The sequence below is a fragment of the Carettochelys insculpta genome, chromosome 21, assembly GCF_033958435.1.
Source record: "Carettochelys insculpta isolate YL-2023 chromosome 21, ASM3395843v1, whole genome shotgun sequence".
NCBI classification, from domain to species: domain Eukaryota; kingdom Metazoa; phylum Chordata; order Testudines; family Carettochelyidae; genus Carettochelys; species Carettochelys insculpta.
In genome coordinates this window covers 21,833,596-21,854,413 of record NC_134157.1, presented here as the reverse complement: position 1 = coordinate 21,854,413, position 20,818 = coordinate 21,833,596, and the positions used below count along the sequence as shown (strand labels likewise).

The window sequence follows — 20,818 nt, the reverse complement described above, 5'->3', positions numbered from 1 at the left end:
TTTACATTGCATAAATATGCTCTCAGCAATTTTATTCCCTTTTGAATCTGTACTTGTGACTCACTCAGTTGTGATGTCTCCTAAATGGAATTCCAAAATCTTTGTTCAATGTGAACTTTGTTTTAAAAGTAAGATGATGTGACTATTACCCGGCTTGTGTCTGAGTAGATATGCAGTACTTTGTGAGTTTCTCTTGCTGGTATTATTAATTCAATCAGATAAAGGATCAAAATCCTTTAAATATGTACCAGTATTTTAAAATGTATCAGCTTACATCAGCAGTCCCATTTGTTCAGCCCTCTATCTCATATACCACTTCATTGTTTTGCAGTTTCTTTGAAACAAGAAGGATGCCATGGGGTGCCAACAGCTTGGCATAGCACATAGTAGTAAGGATCAGCTGTGCCACTGTTAAGCAGAAAGTGAAATATGCACAAAAAAGGCCAACAGGTTCATTCAATCTGATGTGATAACTTGGACATCATTGGTCTGTGTATGCCCCCTCTAAAAGAGAAACCAGTGTGCTTAATATGTCACATGAAGAGTATGAATTGCAATCAGAGGCAAAGGGGTTAACTAAAGGTGTCGTATTCATGTCTCCTCTAGAGAAGAGTTTCCATTCCTCAGTTTTTATATGGCCATTTATGCCAATGATATCTTAAATGGGGGTAGTTAGTTATGTCCTACCCATTTATTTAGCTGAATACCATGAATAGTTTTGTCACCAAAATGCAGGAGAATTGTCTTATTCTTGGTGGATTTCCATTTGTCTATATAAATTATCTCACTTTGATACTAGAACAAGGGCCTTTCTAGGCAGCTAATGAGATCCGATGATTATCTCAAAGAGATGGCTGAATTCATTAGATAGCTTGTGCTACTGAAAGCATCAAGTGCTCCCTTCATCAAGTGCTGCTGAGTCAATGAATGAGTGCACAGTTAAAAGATTATGCCCCCTTCAAACCTAAATTACGGAATATTGCTCCATGTAAAGACTGTAGCATCACAGCAAAATGTTTTCTGGAACCACAGCAGAAAAGAGCGTGTTTCCAAATAGGATACTTGTAAAGCAATCACCTTTTTGACTAGAGACCAAAAACCACATCCTCCTCCTCTTCCCCCTAATTCAGGAGGCTCTTAGAAACACATGAAACCTCAAGTGGGCTACAAAAATGACAAAGCTGACACAAAACAACCAGAAGTCCTGTGGCACCTGATAGGCGATCATCAGATATTTTGGAGCATAAGCTTTTGTGGGCAAAGACCCGCTGACAAATTTTATGTGTACAAAAGCATGAGCAGATGTGCTTCACCAATAGAAACATATGTTGCTCACTATGGGTGGCTGTGGGCTCTCAGCTAATAAGCTGGGTGGCACCTGAATCTCTCCTGGGCTGCAGCCCAACTGCTGACAAAGCAGGTCTTTGCCCACGAAAGCTTATGCTCCAAAATATCTGATCGCCTATGAGGTGCCACAGGACTTCTGGTTGTTTTTGAAGATACAGACTAATTTGGCTACCCCTCTGATACTCGTCACCATGGAAAACTGATACACTAGGTGGTGCTACCAGCTAGCGTTCCCTGTAAGCTGGGCACTTGGGCTGCAGCCCAGGAGAGATTCAGGTGTCACCCAGCTTACTAGCTGAGAGCCCATAGCCACCCATAGTGAGCAGCATATGTTTCTACTGGTGAAGCACATCTGCTCATGCTTTTGTGCACATAAAATTTATTCCACACATGGATAGTAAAAATAAGAGGTAATATTGCTACCAGCCCTGCCTATAATATATTAGAACATGTTTTCATTTGATCTTTTGCTCTTGAAAATCCCTTTGGTTAAAAATTCTCATTTCCTATTTCATCCTTGCTTCTGATTTTAATCCAAGTTTAGCACTCTGTGGCTTGTCACAACCATTTCATTATAAAGGCAATTACACTGCTATTAGTAGCTAGTTATTGCATTGTCTTGCAAATGATCTGTGTTCCGTATATTGCTGCAATTCTGTACTAATTTAAATTGTCCAAGGAGTCTATCAAATCATTAGGAAATCAGAAGCAATCATAACAATAACACTAAACAATTTTAGCATATGAATAAGCTTTTTAAGTTAATGAAGGCAACTAAGGGAAAGGGTATTTATTGCCTTAATCTATGAGGTAACCAGGGAAACTCACTGCTTAAGGGCCCAATCATGGAAACATTTAAGCGCAAGTAACTTTACTCATGCAAGTAACTCCATTGATGCGACTCCCATGCTTATCTGTTTGCATCACTGAGATACAATAGAGTAGCCTACTCTCTAAGGGAAAGAAAATTCTTTGAAAATATTTGATCTGTTTTGGTATCAAAAGGTCATAGAGATCTTAAATATCAAGTACAGTACTGGCTGAACCTCTCTCCTCTGGCACCCTGGGGACCTGCCTGGTGCCAAATGAGAGAACCTGCAGGTCCATGGGAGGTGAATACTGTCTAGCAGCATTACCAACACTTCCATTGCTTACTGGGCTTCCAGAGGTTATTTAAGGGTAAATTACAGCTAAATAACAGCATAGAACACAGAGCCAAGACTGACGGATGTAAATATGGGACCATGGGAAACTTGGCCACACCCATGGTAAGTGGTCATCCAGCTAACTAAAACCATGCTGGATTACAGATGTTGCCAGGGAAGAGTGTGCTGGATTAGAGGGGTGCAATCTGTATTAAGTACCTGTGTTATATTGCAGAGATAGAGAAGTGAGGCAAGTCTGAATTCAAAAGAAACAAACCTGCCTTGCAAGTCACATATTGACTAGTACCTGCAAAGGCATCTATTTAGAAAGTATCATAAGTACGCCTTTCAGGCAATTACTTCCACCACTGTCAAAAAGTGGGATTGGACATTGTGTTGGTCTCTCCCTGGCTTTGCGTGACTCTTCAGTCCTCAGTTCCTTATGTTTTTCGTGCAATTCTTCAAGTATCACTAAAGCTGGTTCCTGCTGCTAGAATGGTTTGGAGAGAGAAAAATATACGGAAGTGATAAGGTTTTAAAAATTTTTTTCAAAACAGCTCTGAAAGCAACCTATTAGTACAAACTGTTGCAACTCCAGCATTGTGTAACCTTTTCTTTACTACTATTTTTATACCTTGCTGTGAGAATTGGCTCACTGGGCAATTTCTCATGCTTTCAGGGGACTGGGAACTGAAGGAAGCACTTCTGAGTACACACCCTTCACAAGCCAGGGATTGTAAAAACAGAAAGCTAAGAATGACAGGAAGAAAAAGAAAGTAATAAGAGTGGGAAACTACCATGAGAACTGGAGAAAGTGATGTAAAGATTAACGTTCCTGTAACAGCTCATTCCACTGATTAACAAGAAGGAAAATTTGGAAGGTGGTACAAGTCAGTCTCTTTAAAATAGCTGTTTTGAATTTTTTTCCTGAAGTGATAGGCAACTAATATCAGCATGGAAGATTTGTCAGGTTTCTTTTTTTTTTTTGTTAAATAAAGGAAAATAAATGATGAAATCTGTTTCCAAGGTAGTAAATACAAAATTATCTATGAAGACACATGAAATAGAACATGCTGGTTCTGATGCTAACTGAACAGTACAGAATACCCTTGTGCCAAATTTTTCACCAAATAGGGGTATCTACCAAAAATGGTCAGCTGGTGGAGCATGTCCTGCATTTGCTCAGCCACCTTTATGCTGTCATAGATTGACCAGCGTTCCAGAGTCACAGGTGCAACCTGAAATGCCTTTTCTGTAATGCAAGAATTACTACTAAGCCTCTGCAGCCACCTGGAAGAGACACTGACAACTGCTGACTCACTCTCTTCCCATGTTGCTGATCTTCTTGCAGAGCTCAGTAGAGCCTATTCATCCCTCCCACTCTGACAGAGCTTAAGGAACACAAACTGGTGAGAGACAGAGAAATATGCAAGGTGTAGGAAGGTCACACCAAAGGATGACATGGACACTCTTCACAAAAGGTACAGAAGTTGTTAGTAAAGCGTAAAGTAGCCTGCCACCAAGCCCTGAAATTACAGGTACAGAAGTGGGAGGGAAAGCTAGGAAATGCCCTTTAAGGGAAAACATGATTTTAGGGTCTCACAGAAGCACCACTGGTCCAGACCAGCACTGAAATTCTGGAGGCTTCTCTGAATGCCAAACACTCTGAGGTTCTCTCAGGACTGCTACATGGGCATTTGAAAGACATGACACAGCGTATGTATTTTTTTTTGAGGCAGTCATTTAGTGCTGTTAAAAATGACAAACTTCATCAGAATGTGTATGCAACACTCCGGTGGCCCCCAACACCTCAAAATCATTTGGAGAAATATCCATACTTGCAGGACTTTATGATGCAGATTTGGAAAAATGATAAGATTACAAACTTTTGACAGCATGAGATGGCTGAAAGGGAAAACATACAAAGACAGGTATAAAAATAAACATCCAGAAACAATGGGCTTTAAAAATGACTGCATCTTTTTTAGTAAGGTGGTGAGACCCACAACAGAGATTGTCAGTTGCTGATAAAGAAACTTGTGTGACAATTTTCCAGCTACATGAAAGCAAAGTACAAACCCCTCCTCTCTCTCTCTGTCTCACACATTTGACAATTTCAGATTCTGAGCACTCATTCACTTACTAAATTATCTTACCTAACATGCTCATTACATAACCAGGAATTCAATTTGCAAAACAATCAAAGATTTACAAAAGCAAAACCCTTTGGGAAATGAAAGCAAAAATCATAAATATCACACTATGTAAACACCAGGTAATTAAAACTAGGAGAGCGATGTAATCTATATTAATTTTTGCACATTTTATTATACAGTTACAATGCTAAATTCCACGTTTATGGTATTTTTCTTAACAGCTGTCTCTACGGCTACTGTTAAAGTGGTAGAGGAGGCCGTAGCTTATTTTCACATCATTGCCTGCTCTTACTGATATTTGATGAAAACGTTTACAGTAAACCCCCGATTTAACCAAACCCCCCATTGTTCCCAAAGTCCACTGAACCCACCAGCACACCCCATCCCACTCCCGGTAAAGAAAATACATAAATGCTGGCGACTCACCAGAGCTGCCACTGGAGGGGCTGAAGGACCCACACTGTGGCTGTAGGAGCCACCATGGCTGCAAGAGCCACGCCACAGCTGGGGCTGCCGCTGCAGGTGCGGAACTGCAACACCAAGTGCCCTACACTGGTGGGAGGAGCACACGGTGGCCCCGGCTAAGGCAGCTCTGGCTGTGGTGGAGGCTCCAGGCATGGTGGCAGCTCCTCCAGGCATCACAGTGGCCCAGGATGCAACGAGTCTCCAGCAGGGGTGGCGCCGACTCCAGCAGCTCTGGCGAGTGGCCCATTTTAGTGGGGGGTGGGCCTGGAGAAGTCTGGCTGGGGGGCACACTATGCAAATACAAGTAAACCCTCACATTTAATGGACTGCCTTCCAGCTTTAACGAACACCCCTCCCCCCACATTAGTCCATTAAATTGAGGATTTACTCTATTTCATTTACTTTTGTTCTCAGAACTGCTTTTTGGGAAAGGTCTGACCCTTAGCATGCCACTTCTGGCTAGGTAAAACAAACAGCAAAGATAATACAAGAAGTCAATGCACAAGCAGTACAGCTGGTCAAAGCTCAGGTTGAGTAAAAAGGCATAAGAGATGTTGAAGAGCACAGAACTGATGTATTAGCCCAGAAATTGTTCAGAGATGTGAGTAACTGTGGAACTTGACAGCACATAGACCCTGCTCAAACAAGGGTGCCAGCTAATATGCTGAATGCTACAGTGATCTACAAGATTACCCCCAGAAAGGCATGAAAAGCAAAGTGAACACAGGATAAACGGGAAGTGTCAGAAATAAGTGCCTATTACATTGTAATCATTTACAAAGAGCAGTTTTCTTTTGATCAGACAAAACATGAAGTTCCTATATGCCTGGTCAGAACATTTTAAAATATGTGTCAGCATACTAAAAATTTCTGTGTAGATAAAAAAATATTATCGTTAGCAGGATGATTATTTAAACTATTGCCAGATTTAGCCTGTTGTGCCCAAATTCAGTGGCTTTTCTAGAATCCTCTTCTGTAATTTTAAACCTTCCATTCTCTTTGATGTTAGGCATATCTCTTAGACTTGGATCAAATCTCTGCAAGATGTGTTTTGTAAGAAAAATTACACCTGTTGCTGTGATCTTAGTGACTAGCAGAGATCTCATCTTTCACAGCTAATACTTGCTAATGAAAAAAAGTACGTTCAGACACAGCATACAAGGGTTATCTGGTACTAGTTTTTGCTAAATACATTTGCAGAATATTGTTTGTCACACATCTAATTGATTCCTTAATGTAAGCTGATTGAAAACAACTAAGAATGGGTGGAACAGCTGCAATTTGATACAATAATTCAGTAATATTGCATATTTTCCACCCAAATACGGCAATATAGTAGTACATTTCTAAAAATAAAAATGAATCCCTTGTGATAGCAAGTCCTTTTGCAGTGTTCATTTCCTTTTAGGGCTCAAGGTTCCCACAGGAAAATATAAAGAGGAGTTTGCCAAAAAACACCATACATCACAAGCGGATAAAGTATGAACAAATTGCTTGGTCAAGGTTTTCTAGCCTTGGGTAAGTACACACAAACTCTAGTCTCTCTGTATGGCATTAAGGACAGGAGGAAAAACACCTGGCATGCAAGAAAAGAGACACACGCACAGCAACACAGCATTCCATACAAAGTCACCCAAGACAAAAGTAGAACCATGTGAAGTTGAATTTATTTTTTCAATTATTTTATCAGCTATTCAGACCTTTAAAATAAAGTGTGCAAGTGCATTTATGCATAAAAACTATATTAACAACAAGTGTATGTGGAATACTACAGTAAAGAGATCAAGAAATTCTGAAGCAAAAACTTTCCTGTAAAACCATCCACACAACTTCCAGCTAAAATATCTCTGATTGACAAGAAAGTTAACGAGTTCTGAAAGCCCATTTGAAAGACAGGGAATATCTTGTTACAATGATATTGCCTTTAAAACCACCTTGTATACGTAATGATATTTTGCACCAAACCTAGCACCCCTTCAAAGAACTGCGTTATACAGGTCAGGTTTCAGGCAAATGGTAAGGTTATTTCACATTGTTAATACATGATCTGTATATTTAGAACAGGCATTCCTAGACTGCCATGTCAGTAGTTTGAAATGTTTCAATAGCCCTTTAAATTGCAATATCTACCAACATTAAATTAATCCAAAATAAATGGCAACCCAAAAATGTAACTCAGTGGAACAACAATTAAAATTTCTGCCGTTTTCTCAGGAAGGAAAATAACGGTAACAGTCACAAAGCATTTTGAAAATTCTCTACAACCCTTATCAATGCACTTAAAATTATACATTCTACTGCAGCTCCACAATTTACATTGGTGCTTTAGTTCTCTTTTGTGTTTTGTTTCTTTTTAAAAACAGCATGCACACAATGACAAAAAAGTTGAAAGGCTAAGATGTTGTACACTGCTATAGCACAGTATCTCAAAGATCCATTTGTTTCTAAATTCTCTCAGTAGCTGACAGCAAAATTCACTTTTGGAAATACATAAGGCATTAGGATCAAGTATTTTACATGTTTCAGTTTATTATAGTCCCATATAATATTTGAAAATATTTTTACCATTTTAAAATCAGTAATATTTGTAGATTTGGCTACAGTGTTAAGGTTTCCTATTATTAGACCTTAAAGTTGAAAAGTTAGCTACAGAAACCCTACTTAAAATAGTAAGTTAAAGTACACTTTTTTTTTTTTTAAGTTGATTCAACTTGGCACTTTTTTTTTTTTTTTAAAACAGCCATAAAACAGATTTTCAGCTGTCTCCTAATATACCAAAATACCCTGATTCAGCACCCAAATGGCACAAATTAAGAATGAAATGAGTCAGGGTTGAAAGGAAGACATTGGTGACACTAGCAATCTTACATCAGGCCTGTTGTACCGATGCAGTGCGCTGTTGTAAGACCACTCGTGCAGCTGCTATCTGTCGATGGGAGGAGCTCTCCTGTCAAGATCACCTCAGTGAACAGCTGTAGCTATGTCCATGAGAGACACTCTCCCACCAACACAGCACTGGGCACGCTACCTCTTACACTGGTGAAACTTCTTATTCAGAATGACGGGTTTCTTCCCTATCCCCTTCAGCAGAATAAGTTTTGCCAAGATTAAGTGGTGTAGATGAGGCTTAATACCTTTACACTGCAACACACTCAAAACACAGCACCTTAGAAGAGTCTCTGGAACACAAGGCTTGAATTGATGCCAAAATCCATCTGTGTGTTTTTCACTTCAATGTCTAAATTGCTTTGGTAATTTCCCTTCCTCCCCACCAGGTCAGGGCTCTCTTTCTCACCTTCCTTTTATATTAACTATTTTCCAGCACCTAAAAAGGCATGCAAAATGCTTTACAAACACATGTAATGTATTCTTGGCTGCGCTCTTGACACTTTAGAAAAGAATGCTGATTGGGACAGCTTTTTCAGGTGAATACCTGTCCACTGGAAACCAGACTCAGACACAAATGAATTCCACACGGAGCCACTAAGCAGATACTGGATGGCAATCCTCCAGAGACTATTCCTTGCCTATCACCATTCTAAAGGAAGGAGACAGGTAAACCAAAAAGCCTTTAAAATTATCTTTTACCCACTGTATTTTGCTCAGCAAAACAACCTGAATAGGCATATAGAAGAAGCCACTTGTACTTGTACTTTAACAGTCTGCGGAAAAAACTATTTTTAAGTTGCTTTTAAAATTTCTGAACTCCTGCAGAAAGAAAAGGTCACTGGTATTAACAGCAGCATTCACTGTCAGAATAAGAAGAATGAGCTGTCAAAGTTTACTCAATAAGGAGTACAAAAAAAGCTGAATCTCAAAGATAATAGATGGAGAGGAGCTTATCAGCTCATCAACATGCAGAATGCTGTGCTGTACAGCACTCTCTTTAATATGGAACTCTGGAATGACAATATTCGTAAGTTTTGCAAATCCTTCCAGAAAAACCAAACCTGAAGCCAAAGATATCATTGCTGCTTAGACGCCTACCTTGGTCAGAACAAGAATCTATGTATTTTTTTCTTCCCTTGTGAACTAGATAATTTTTTTCTTGACAATGGTTACAGAAAGCATTTTAAGAAAATACTTTTAAAAGGGCATAATGAAAATACCTATTGATTTTTTTCCACATTGTACTACTTACTCAACCTTATGAAATTAGCAATTTTAAAGTCAGCTAAAGATCAAAGTCTTGCTTTATATTCAAACACGCAAAAGACTTCACAAAGAAAATCATGAGCACTGTATACCAAAGCTATTCTAACAGAATGTTTATTTATACTTCCCCAATGAATCTCTTTATAGTCTTGCCAGCATACTAGAGATTTGTTTTTTCACATCTAATTTTTTTTTATTTTGGGGGGGGGGGGTTTAAAAGCTGAAATACAAAAAGAAAAATTTTGTTTTCTATTTTAGTAAAAACAGTGATTTTGATTATGCATTTGCTTCTTGGTCTTATAACACAACATTTAAGAATAACTCGTGTATGAAAATGAAAAAGCAGTTCAGCAGCACTTTAAAGACCAACAAAATAATTTATTATGTGATAAGCTTTCGTGGGACAGACCCACTTCTTCAGGTCATAACCATACTAGAACAGACTATATAGACTAACACGGCTATCTCTCTGTTACTATTCACATGTGTACAGCTATACCTGTACTCATCCATCTCATCTTTAAATGGGCTTTACATTATATGCATTTATCTAGCCCATTCTGTCAAGGATGTCAAAGTCATTTAACTGAAGCCTCAACATCCCTCTGAACTGGAAATATTATCCTCATCTCACAAATAGGTTAAAAAAAAGTGAAAGAGACCAGGATTCCAGGATTTCCAAACTGTAACCACTGAACAACACGTTCACATTATACTGTATAGACATCCTAATGACAAAGGAAAGAATGAGATGCAGTTTAACAGTTATTGATCAGTATGTACAAATATTGTGTTGAATCAAAATCTAGGACTTTAAGTTTAATAGGACAGCAATTTCAAAGAATTATTTAAAAGAGGGGAAAAAACCCACTATCAAGCTTTTAAAAAAGTGCTGACCAGCATGTATACTAGAAGTTGAAGACTGAATAAAGGTTAATAGGTCAGATCAGTAGAGCCCTGCAAATCCATGGATACCCGTTTGATACTCGCAGGTATCTCTATGCATAGATACAGATGTGTACATCTGTGGCTCATTTTTGCAAATAAAGATGCGGATACAAATTAAACAAGTGCTGTTACTGAATTAAACTGGCACTACTGTGGTGCATATTTTACTGAATTTTGTAAACTGTTTAGTGTAAAAAAACAAAATATTGAAAGTTGAACCTGCAAACCCAACACCTGGTATGTTACTTTACTTGCATAAGCAGCCCCATTAATTTCAATAGTTCTATGAGTATTTTCAGCACCAGGGCCTAAAAGTTTAATAAAAATTTCTTGGTGACAAAGTCTTTTTAATTATGAAACAAAATGGCTTTGGGGTTAATAATTAATTCAGACTTTCAATCCATTAAACAAAACTACTAACTGTTAGGGAGATAGGCCAGAACTTTCAAAAATGAATGCTTAAAGTTAATCTGATAAACCCCAACAGTCACCTGAGGGCTGAATTCTTTAGTGACTTTGGAGCACCAGTCCCACTGACTTCAAACAGCAAACCCTGAAGTACAGCTTGTTAAACTTCAGCTTTTGTGACTTGTGAAAATTCAACACATCAGGTTGTGTGGCTGGCTGCAAATACCTCAAGAGGTAACTGTTATCATTTGTGGGTCTTTTTAACTGTAGTTATGAAAACCATCTAACTATAAAGTCTGCTGTGTAACTGTCATAGCATCAACAGTCCCTGGAAAAAAAAAAGGCGAGTGCTCATGTCATCTACCAAATAAAGTGAACTCCTGACAAAACAAGGTAATAGGATGTAAAATTATTTCTTCCTCACTTGGTCCCAAACACATTGTGACAGATTCATCGCTCATCTAACTTCTCTGAACTCAACACTAATAATGTGATGTGAATCTGGGGCAGGAGCTTTTAAACTATAAAGAAATCTACCATTGTGTCCAGTGAAAGAAGAAGTATAACGCAGATAAATTTAAAATACTACATGAAAGAGAGACAAAGGTAGCCTCGTGCTAACTGTACAGCCAGAGATTGCTTCCCTTTTCAGAAGCATCTGTAAAAGATGCTGCACGTGAAACTAGGATGTATCTACTATTTGTTCTGATTTTTAATTCCTTTGAAGCCCACGATCAGCTTCTTGTGTCTCATAAAAAAACTACGTAACTGAAAAAGAGTGAGATAAAATAAAACTGAAGCTGTATTTGAATATAGCAATTGAAGGAGTGCAAACTCCTAGTTTTTTAATAAGCACTCTGTAATTGATTCTCTCAGCTGTAAGTAACGTTGACTTGTTCAGCTGGTCCCAGGTTAAGTTTTAGAAAGATCTGCAGCTGCCAACTGTTGTGTTTTGAATACAATTCTGAGACAGTTGGATAAAACTGTCATCTGTTCTCCCGTAAGTTAAATACTAGTGTCAGCCTTGAGGCACCCCACTTCCGCTAAATTCTCATATTCCCAAATACATGGTACACTAAGAGTTCACAATGCTTTTAAAATCATTTTAGAATAACTAGTCAGTTGGTATGGTCCTTGCTCCTTTCATAATTGTCTCACAGTTACCCTCAGCCCTCCACTGCTGTCAGTCACATCCACCTCCTGTCTCTTTGTTGTATGTTTGCACAGTGCCAAGCAAAAGGGGCCCTGGTTGCCAGGTACGCTGCCACACAAATAACGATTAATAAAGTGTCTGTGAAAGCATCAGGATTACAACAGCCTTTGTTTGTACATTTTGGAGGCTCTATAACAGCAAGTTCTCTCTCAAGTTTCCATCATGGATGACATAACATAGTAGAAAACCAACATTGAATTTAAAGGTATTTTATAACACAAACTATGATTTTTTCCCCTGAAGCTGGACATACTTCTCCAGGTCTTAGAAGTCTCTCATAATTCATTTTTCATAGGATTTCTTCAGTCCCTCTGTGCACTAAGTACAACTCCTATATGCACAGAGAGCTCAAAGAATTCCCCAGATCCCATTCCCATGCACACAGAGATTGGATGCATGCTAAAAAACAGTAAACTGTAGTATATTTGTGGTATAGATTATGTCAAGGAAAAAAAAAACCCAAAAAACCCACACCTCTGTATTGAGGACACTGAAATGGAAAATATTACACAGGCTATAATCCATTATTATTATTAAGAATTTATACTTTGCAGAAATTTTAGCTACTAAAAATAGCACTCTGGGCAGCAATGAAGAGTTAAAGGAATTTTTAAAGAGAATAAAATTAGTTGGGGGCCACAGAGCATTGCTGATGACATTACAGCACACAAAAAGCATCCATTCTAAAACAGCTCCAAGTAGTCGTCACTGAAACTTTGTTTTTCAGCTAGTGTACTTTGCTTGACCAGTTTATGACAGATGTTTGCCATAAGGAATTAGCTCCTGATGTATTTGAACCTTCTTTAGGATTCATGAGATTGAAGATAAATGCCTTATTTAGCTGTATCAGAGAGATAGCCATGTTAGTCTGTTTCTTCGAGAACAACAAGAAGTCCTGTGGCACCTTATAGATAAACCAATATTTTGGAGCATAAGCTTTCATGGGTAAAAGCTGCTTTTTTAGCTGTGTGTTCAAGTATCTATAACACAAACACTGTTATTAAATTTATAACTTAGCCCCCTTAGCTAGTTAGACAACAAAAAAAATCTTATTTTTCCCCCTATAAATCCCTGGTATGTAAAACATCAGAAGAATTTAGATAAAAACATGTCAGATTTTTGTAGTTGTTCTTGAGTAATTTCCAAACAGAAGTGGCTTTTCTCCAGTGTTTTGAAAATAATTTTCACGTTTAGACATCATCCTCAAACCACTACCACAGTTCTGATGTCATAAAACAGCAACTATTTTTCTTAGCTTATCAAAATGTTTTATTAAGCTGCTAAATTTGGTCTGATTCATGTTGCTCTTGTTACTACACAAACAAACAGAAAAATTCAAATACTGTACTCCAATCACATACAAGTATTCTACTGGGAAAATGGGGCACAGAGACCAGATCAGATTTCGAAAGCATCTTTTGATGACATTGCTGCATTCATGGCTCATTACAAGTTAATATTAAAGTGTTCACATTATTCACTACAGTCTAGAGCTCTGTCTAGGTAAACGCAAAAAGCTATTTGGCCCCTTAGAACACACAAAGTCAGTATGCTTTGGCATACACAAAAAAGTCCCTGTAATATATTATACTATAACACTTCCACTTGAGAGAAATCACTCCTTTGTGATGCACAAATCTTGAAACAGCCTCATAAAGCTGTAAGAAAATAAAATATTTTTACTGTGGCTCACACGCATCCACTAAATTCAGCCATGCCAGAAGTGTCAGGATACAGCTTTATTCTTAAAATGAACAGGGAGCTAACACCCCAAATTCCCTAATACCATAATGAAATTTTTAAGCAAAAGGAACACACACTACCGAGTCTTGTGTCAGCAGCATTTCTCAGGAGCTTTTTTTGCTAACCTGGACATCTTAAAATTATATTTTGTAATTTACACAAAACTGTGCCAGCACATCTCAGTTTCAGCGACCTGCTCCTTATACATGGCATCCGTTGGAAGGTCTTTTGCTCCTAGAGCTTGAAGAGTCCTTAGCTAACCTCTGTCTTGCACAAGAGGCACAAACTACCCCCGAGAGGCGCTTGAGCCCCTTCTGAAAAACACTGTTGGAGAGACTGTAAATGACACAGTTGCAGAAACTGTTGCTAATGGCGAGCCAAGTGGTCAAAAAGGATGCACTATGGTTTCTATAGACAGCGGAGCTCTCCAGCAAAAAATAGATGATGTAGGGCAACCAGAGGATGTAGAAGACACTGGTGATACGGAAGAGAACCATGGCATAGCGCTTATCGGGGCAGGGCTGGGCCTCCCCTGCATCCCCATCATGGGAGCTGAAGCGCACTCGCCTTTCGTTTATTTCCTTGGTGTGCTGCTGGCAGATGCGGAAGATGTTGACGTACGTGAAGCAGACGATGAAAGCAGCAGGGGCATAGAGCATCATCACAATGAAGAGAGTGAAATAGCGATTGGTGTACCAGGACTCAGCGCACCACTGGAACACATCTCCGTGATATCCAGGCTTCCCCCAGTGAAAGAAGGCAGGCAAGAAGACTACACAGGAGTACAGGCAAATGATCAGGATGCAGATGCGGAGCCTCCATGGGGTGACCAGAGTATTGTAAGTCAGGGGTTTGGTGATGGCAATGTATCTGTCAATGCTAATGCAAGCCAGAGAGGCCATAGAGATGCTTTTGAGCACTGACACCACGTAACCGAAGACCTGGCAGACCAAGGACTCTCTCAGAACAACAGGATAGTGAAGTAAGGACAAAGAAGGCACCAGACAGCTGACACCCACCAGGAGGTCAGCGTATGCCATCGTCTGGATGAAGTAGCTGGTGGTGTGGTGGTTCAGTAAAGGTGCACAATGGAAAACAAATATTACTATAATATTGCCTGAAATGATCAGCACAGTGAGAAACACTATTATAACGACTTCCAGGAGGCAAAAATTGAAGGTCTCCAAGTAGCTAACGGTCAGAAGGCAGAATGGCCGCCCGCTCTGGTTGCCAACCAAGGTGGAGTTCATCTTGAGCTGTGCGGTGATCCCTTCACTGCCTACTCCCAGCATGCTGCGTGCAGTCACTCCAGGTAGCTGCTGTCATCGTGGCTGGCTGTATGTGTGTAGCAATGTCAGTGCGGGAGTCCGAGTCCCCAGGGCTGCTTGGCATTGTCTGTGGCACAATTCCCCTTTAAATCCAGCTCAGGCAACAGCTGCCCTCAGGCTGGGTAGCAGCCATGCCAGCAACGGTTGATGCTAACAGCCCGGCTGGCTGAACATCTGGGTAAAGGACGAGGAGTGGGAGGAAAAGCTTCGGCTGGAGTCAGGCCTGGAGTCCTCCCAAGAGCTGACTGAAGAAAGGGGAAAGGCTCTTGCAGCATCTCTCCCACCAGTCTGCTCCCTGCCAGGCCCCCCAGCTCCATCACTGCTCCCTTCCCCACTTCCAATGCAACCTCCCCCCGCCCCCCCGTGGGGCCCCTCCTCCTCCTCCACCCCCATCTCTGGCCAGCCCCTTGTACAGAACTGAGCTCTGGGCGGGGGGGGGGGGGATTTCAGCTGCATTCCATGGGCTTCCCAGGCAGTTGCACCCCCAAGTCTCTGGGGGCAGGGAGTGGGGGGCAGGGGGTCCAGCCCTTCTGGCTCCATTTTGCAGGATGCTTTGTTCTTTATTTCACTTCAGCGGCGCTCACCCAGCAGCCAGGCTGCCTGGCTCCCCCCCCCACCGCCCATCAACAGGGGAGCGACTGCCCCAGCCCCGGCTAACGCCCCCGCACCGTCCCCGCGCACACTCACCTGCCCGGCGCCCGGCGGAACGGGAACAAAAGCCCGAGCGCATCCTCAGCCCCGGCAGCCTGCAAAGCCGGAGCCTGCTTCAGCCCCGAGTGCTGCGGAACTGCGAGGGGAGGGGCGGCGAGGGGAGGGGAAAGCACAGCGCAGGGACCGCTCCAGCCCCACCGTGGCGGCTCCGGGGACGAGGAAGCGGCTGCAATGGGGTGCGCAGCGCCCCGCCCTTGCCCGCTCCAGCTGTGCGGCAGCTGCCCATTGTTTGGAGAGGGGCCCCCGCGTCGGCCAGCCGAGCTGCAGCGAAGCACGTGGCCGGCAGCCTCCCCGGGCACAATGGGAAGGGCAGCGGCGCAGCGGGGTCCCGCCGCATACCGGGCTGGGCCAGGCCAGGATGCGCACGGCCTCCCCAGTCTAACAAGCGTCGCGACGCCAGCGGACCACACACAGATCTGCGTAAGGCACCGGCCTGCTTTCCCACCGGGGCAGGTCCAAACGTGAGAAACGCCGGCGGCTGCCCCGCAGCTGAACGTGGCTGTGTCCTTGTACTTAGCTGGGGTTGGTTTCAACACAGGAAACGCTTGGGGAGAGACACTCCAGTAAAGCTGGTATTAAAGTCCCATGGAAAGCCAGTCACTCCGAGAACACTAGGCACCTCTCCCTGCTCGGGAATACGCTAAGGTAGGGTGCCAAAACAGATGACCTATGCCTGATTCACTCCCTGGGTTGATGCTCACACCCCCGTAAGAGGGTCTTATTCTGAATTTGTTCTCTATGTCCTTAGGGTTGTAAACCCTGTTTTTTAGCAACTCCACCTCCCTTCCTCAGCAATGCAGATTTGCATTAAAAACATTTATTTGAAACATATTCATATCCTCATCTGAACTCCCTGAATACCTTGTAAAACAGATTGGCTTGCTTAGACTGTTACACACAGCTTTCTGTCCACATCCAGTATGTGCTCTCACTCAGCAGGCATAAATACACACACGCTCATAAGCTAAAGGCTTGACTACCGGGGAAATTACAGCAGTACAAGTTAGGGTGTGAGTTTAAAGCACTGTGGTTATACTATCGGAGGGGTAGCCGTGTTAGTGTGGATCTGTAACAGCAACAAAGGGTCCTGGGGCACCTTATAGACTAACAGAAAAGTTCTGAGCATGAGCTTTCATGAGCACAGACTCACTTCATCAGATGCCCATCAGGTGCATCTGATGAAGTGAGTCTGTGCTCATGAAAGCTCATGCTCAAAACTTTTCTGTTAGTCTATAAGGTGCCACAGGACCCTTTGTTGTGGTTATACTAGTATAACTACCTTTTTGGTTTAACTTATGTCCCTTTAGAATAAGTTTAAGCTAAACTAGGGAATAAAATTCTTACTTGTGAGTAAGAGTGTCCATGGGAGAATTACACCAGTAAAACTAGAGATGTTTAATTATACTGGAATAGCTAGAAATATCTCCCATGTAGACAAGCCCTAAAATGTCAGAACTTAAGCACGCCTCTGGGTATGAGACTCATGAATAAAAATGAGGAGCTTTTCCCCGTTTTTGTCACTCAGCTACACAGAACACTTTACACATGCTAAACCCAACAGGCCATTTCATAATTTGAGAATTCTTCAGAACGATGTGTGTCATGAGATGTGCCAACTACTAAGAACTGTCTTCAAAATGGTATAGTTAAGCCAACATAAAAGGGGCTTTGGCTACTTTTATTCAATAAGAATGGTTTGTTTCAATTTAGTTATACCAACTCCTTATTGACTTAAGCCATCCAAAAATAAGGCATTCGTTACCAGAACAAGAATGTCCAAAGAGCCATGTGAACTGGTTCAACTGTATAGATTTAAATTCACTCATGTTAAACCAGTGCAGCTTTCTTGGATGGCATGTCCTAAAACACTAAAACTAAAATGTCAGACTCAGGTGTATTTAATGAAATACAAATCACAGCTGAAAACCATACAGCCAGAGGCAGTCATCATTCTGCAATACTTACAATTTATACTGATCTTGGAAAAAGCTGGCTTAATACATTTACACAGGTTGAATTTGATTAAAATTCCAAGATGGAAGGTTGCCATAATTTAAAACCCACTGGCTCATGCCCATATATAATCCAGAAAAACACAAACTTGATTTTTTTTCTACTGTCTTCCAGGAAGATTTATTTGTTATCATTGGTTTATACAATAATTGATGGAAATTCTACTGAAGTATACTAAATCTGTAGAAAAGAAATATTATAAATCGTCACATTAAAGAGAGGTACTCAGATAAATGTATCTGAAGCTAAATAGGAAACAGACTAATGTCAAATTAGACCAATGTCAAATTACCAGTCAGGCCAGTCATCTTAACTTCTGTGCCAGGAAAGATAATGGAGCAGGTAGTTAAAGAAATTATCTGCAAGCATTTGGAAGGTGGTAAGGTGCTAGGGAACAGCCAGCATGGTTTTGTTAAAAACAGATCATGTCAAACCAATCTAATAGCTTTCTTTGATAGAATAACGAGTCTTGTGGATAAGGGAGAAGCGGTGGATGTGGTATACCTAGACTTCAGTAAAGCATTTGACACGGTCTCACATAATATACTTAACATTAAACTATGCAAATACAACTTAGATGGGGCTACTATAAGGTGGGTGAACAACTGGCTGGATAACCGTACCCAGAGAGTAGTTATTAATGGTTTTCAATCCTGCCGGAAAAGTATAACTGGTGGGGTTCCGCAGGGGTCTGTTTTAGGACCGGTTCTGTTCAATATCTTCATTAACGATTTAGACATTGACATAGAAAGTACACTTATTAAGTTTGCAGATGATACCAAGCTGGGAGGGGTTGCAACTTCTTTGAAGGATAGGGTCATAATTCAAAAGGATCTGGATAAACTGGAGAAATGGGCTGAGGTAAACAGGATGAAGTTTAATAAAGACAAATGCAAAGTGCTCCACTTAGGAAGAAACAATCAGTGTCACACATACAGAATGGGAAAGGACTGCCTAGGAATGAGTACAGCAGAAAGGGATTTGGGGATTATAGTGGACCACAAGCTAAATATGAGTCAACAGTGTGATGCTGTTGCGAAAAAGGCAAACATGATTCTAGGATGCATTAACAGGTGTGTTGTGAACAAGACACGAGAAGTCATTCTCCCTCTCTACTCTGCGCTGGTTAGGCCTCGGCTGGAGTATTGTGTCCAGTTCTGGGCACCGCAGTTCAGGAAGGATGTGGAAAAATTGGAGAGGGTCCAGAGGAGAGCAACGAGAATGATCAAAGGTCTAGAGAACATGACCTATGAAGAAAGGCTGAAAGAATTGGGCTGCTTGTTTAGTTTGGAAAAGAGAAGATTGAGGGGGGACATGATAGCAGTTTTCAGGTATTTAAAAGGGTGTCATAAGGCAGAAGGAGGGAACTTGTTCTTCCTTGCCTCTGAGGATAGAACAAGAGGCAATGGACTGAAATTGCAGCAGGGGAGGTTGAGGTTGGACATTAGGAAAAAGTTCCTAACTGTCAGGGTGATCAAACACTGGAACGAATTGCCAAGGGAGGTGGTAGAATCTCCATCACTGGAGCTATTTAAGAAGAGGTTAGATAGATGGCTTTCAGGGATGGTCTAGAAAGTGCTTGGTCCTGCCATGAGGGCAGGGGGCTGGACTCGATGGCCTCTTGAGGTCCCTTCCAATCCTACTGTTCTATGATTCTACCATGGAGAACTGATCCCAGCACATTGTTATTTTGATTGCTAAGGGAAAAAAACAGTTTTAGTGGTATCAATAGCACCCAATTAATAAAGTACACAATGCCTTGCAATTGGACAATATTAGAACACATTTCCAAGACAAAGCCAATAAAACAAAAAGAAACCCTTTCAAGGATCTATTCAGTTCAGCCCAACCCCTCTTCCCCCACTGTTTATGAATAATATGTATAGACATATGTACATCCCAAGACCCAACATTCAGAAACATTGCTACACAACAATCAATGAACTGCTTGTGTGGCTTGCCTTTGCGTATGCCAGCGTTCACTTCAAATGAAAAAGGTACAATCATCAAAACATTTTCCTAAAAAGAAAAAAGTATAATGCTTTTTGTCATCATGCCTTTTAATTTACCAAACACCAAGGCTCTTACAAAGTCAGTTTCAGTTTAAAAAAAGGCAGCCTGAAATCATAAACGTTTTCAACCCTGTTCAAAAAAGTATGAGCTAGGTTTTACTGTATACAGAGAAACCACCGGGCTGAAAAGAAGGCCAACAGCAATGACACTTAAAAAACCTGACAGGACTGTAGCAGAATGCTACTTGGCAGATTTGATGTTTTCATCACACTAAAACCAACTGCTTATCACCACTCAGGAACCTGGCTTCCAAAAAGTGAGCCTGAATTTGACAGGGGTAGATATAATGCATTTCACGTAGAGTGTAAAAATCGCCACTTACTCTGTAAATCAGTTTGAAAAACAGCATTTTTGGTATCAATTGACTTATTTTCAAAAGCAGAATGGAATTAACATACCACATAAATCCAGTGCTATTTGTAGATTTAAGGGAAGATTTACTACTGTCCCCATTCGGTCCTAAGAAAATCATCATGCATCACATTTTTAATTCTTCAGATACTTAAAAACAAGGTAGGTTTTCTCAGGATTTCCAATATGAGGTCTCAGTAATAACTGGTTAGTAAAATTTCAGGACAGAGCAAATAAATATAGTCAAAAATCTCTAACATACAGATTTTTAATAGAAACTCATGAAACTTAACTACAGCACAGAGATCCCACTGTAACAGTGGAAGACTATTTCACCCTCCTTAATTTTCTGATTTCTATTATATGTTTTCTGAGTTACTGAATTGTGAACAGACTTACTGCTCATAAATTTGAGATTATACAAGCGCTGTCAATATTCACATCAGCCCCAATCTGCCACGTCCTTCACTCCCCAGCTCTACCAATGCATCTTAGTCCAAGACAGCAGCAGCCCATACTATCAGTATCCAAAGGCCCTTATTCATCAGAAACCATCGATCAAGTTAGCCTCCAGGACTGGTTTGTGACATGCACAAAACTGAGATCAGAATGAGATGCCAGCAGGATTTAAACCAGTTTTCCCACAGGTGAAAGGACACTGCACTAATCACCACACTATCAAGCTCTTATCAGGGATCAGAATAATTAACGTCTTGAATTAGAACCATGTACAGTACTGAATTATATTTGCTCTCAAAGAGC

General features: G+C 40.9%; 2 protein-coding genes across 2 annotated transcripts in view; both read right to left on the bottom strand.

The window, feature by feature from the left end:
- Positions 1 to 20,818, bottom strand: part of RABGAP1 (RAB GTPase activating protein 1) — a 108,076-nt gene that overhangs the window by 32,798 nt on the left and 54,460 nt on the right. The gene's annotated exons all lie outside the window — the stretch shown is intronic.
- On the bottom strand, positions 13,781 to 14,830 carry GPR21 (G protein-coupled receptor 21). Its single transcript, XM_075015606.1, has one exon. It carries the CDS (start codon positions 14,828 to 14,830, stop codon positions 13,781 to 13,783), a length of 1,050 nt encoding a protein of 349 aa, XP_074871707.1.

Excerpts from the sequence above, each read along its gene's own strand:
- GPR21 (XM_075015606.1), bottom strand. The coding sequence starts at position 14,830 with ATGAACTCCACCTTGGTTGGCAACCAGAGCGGGCGGCCATTCTGCCTT.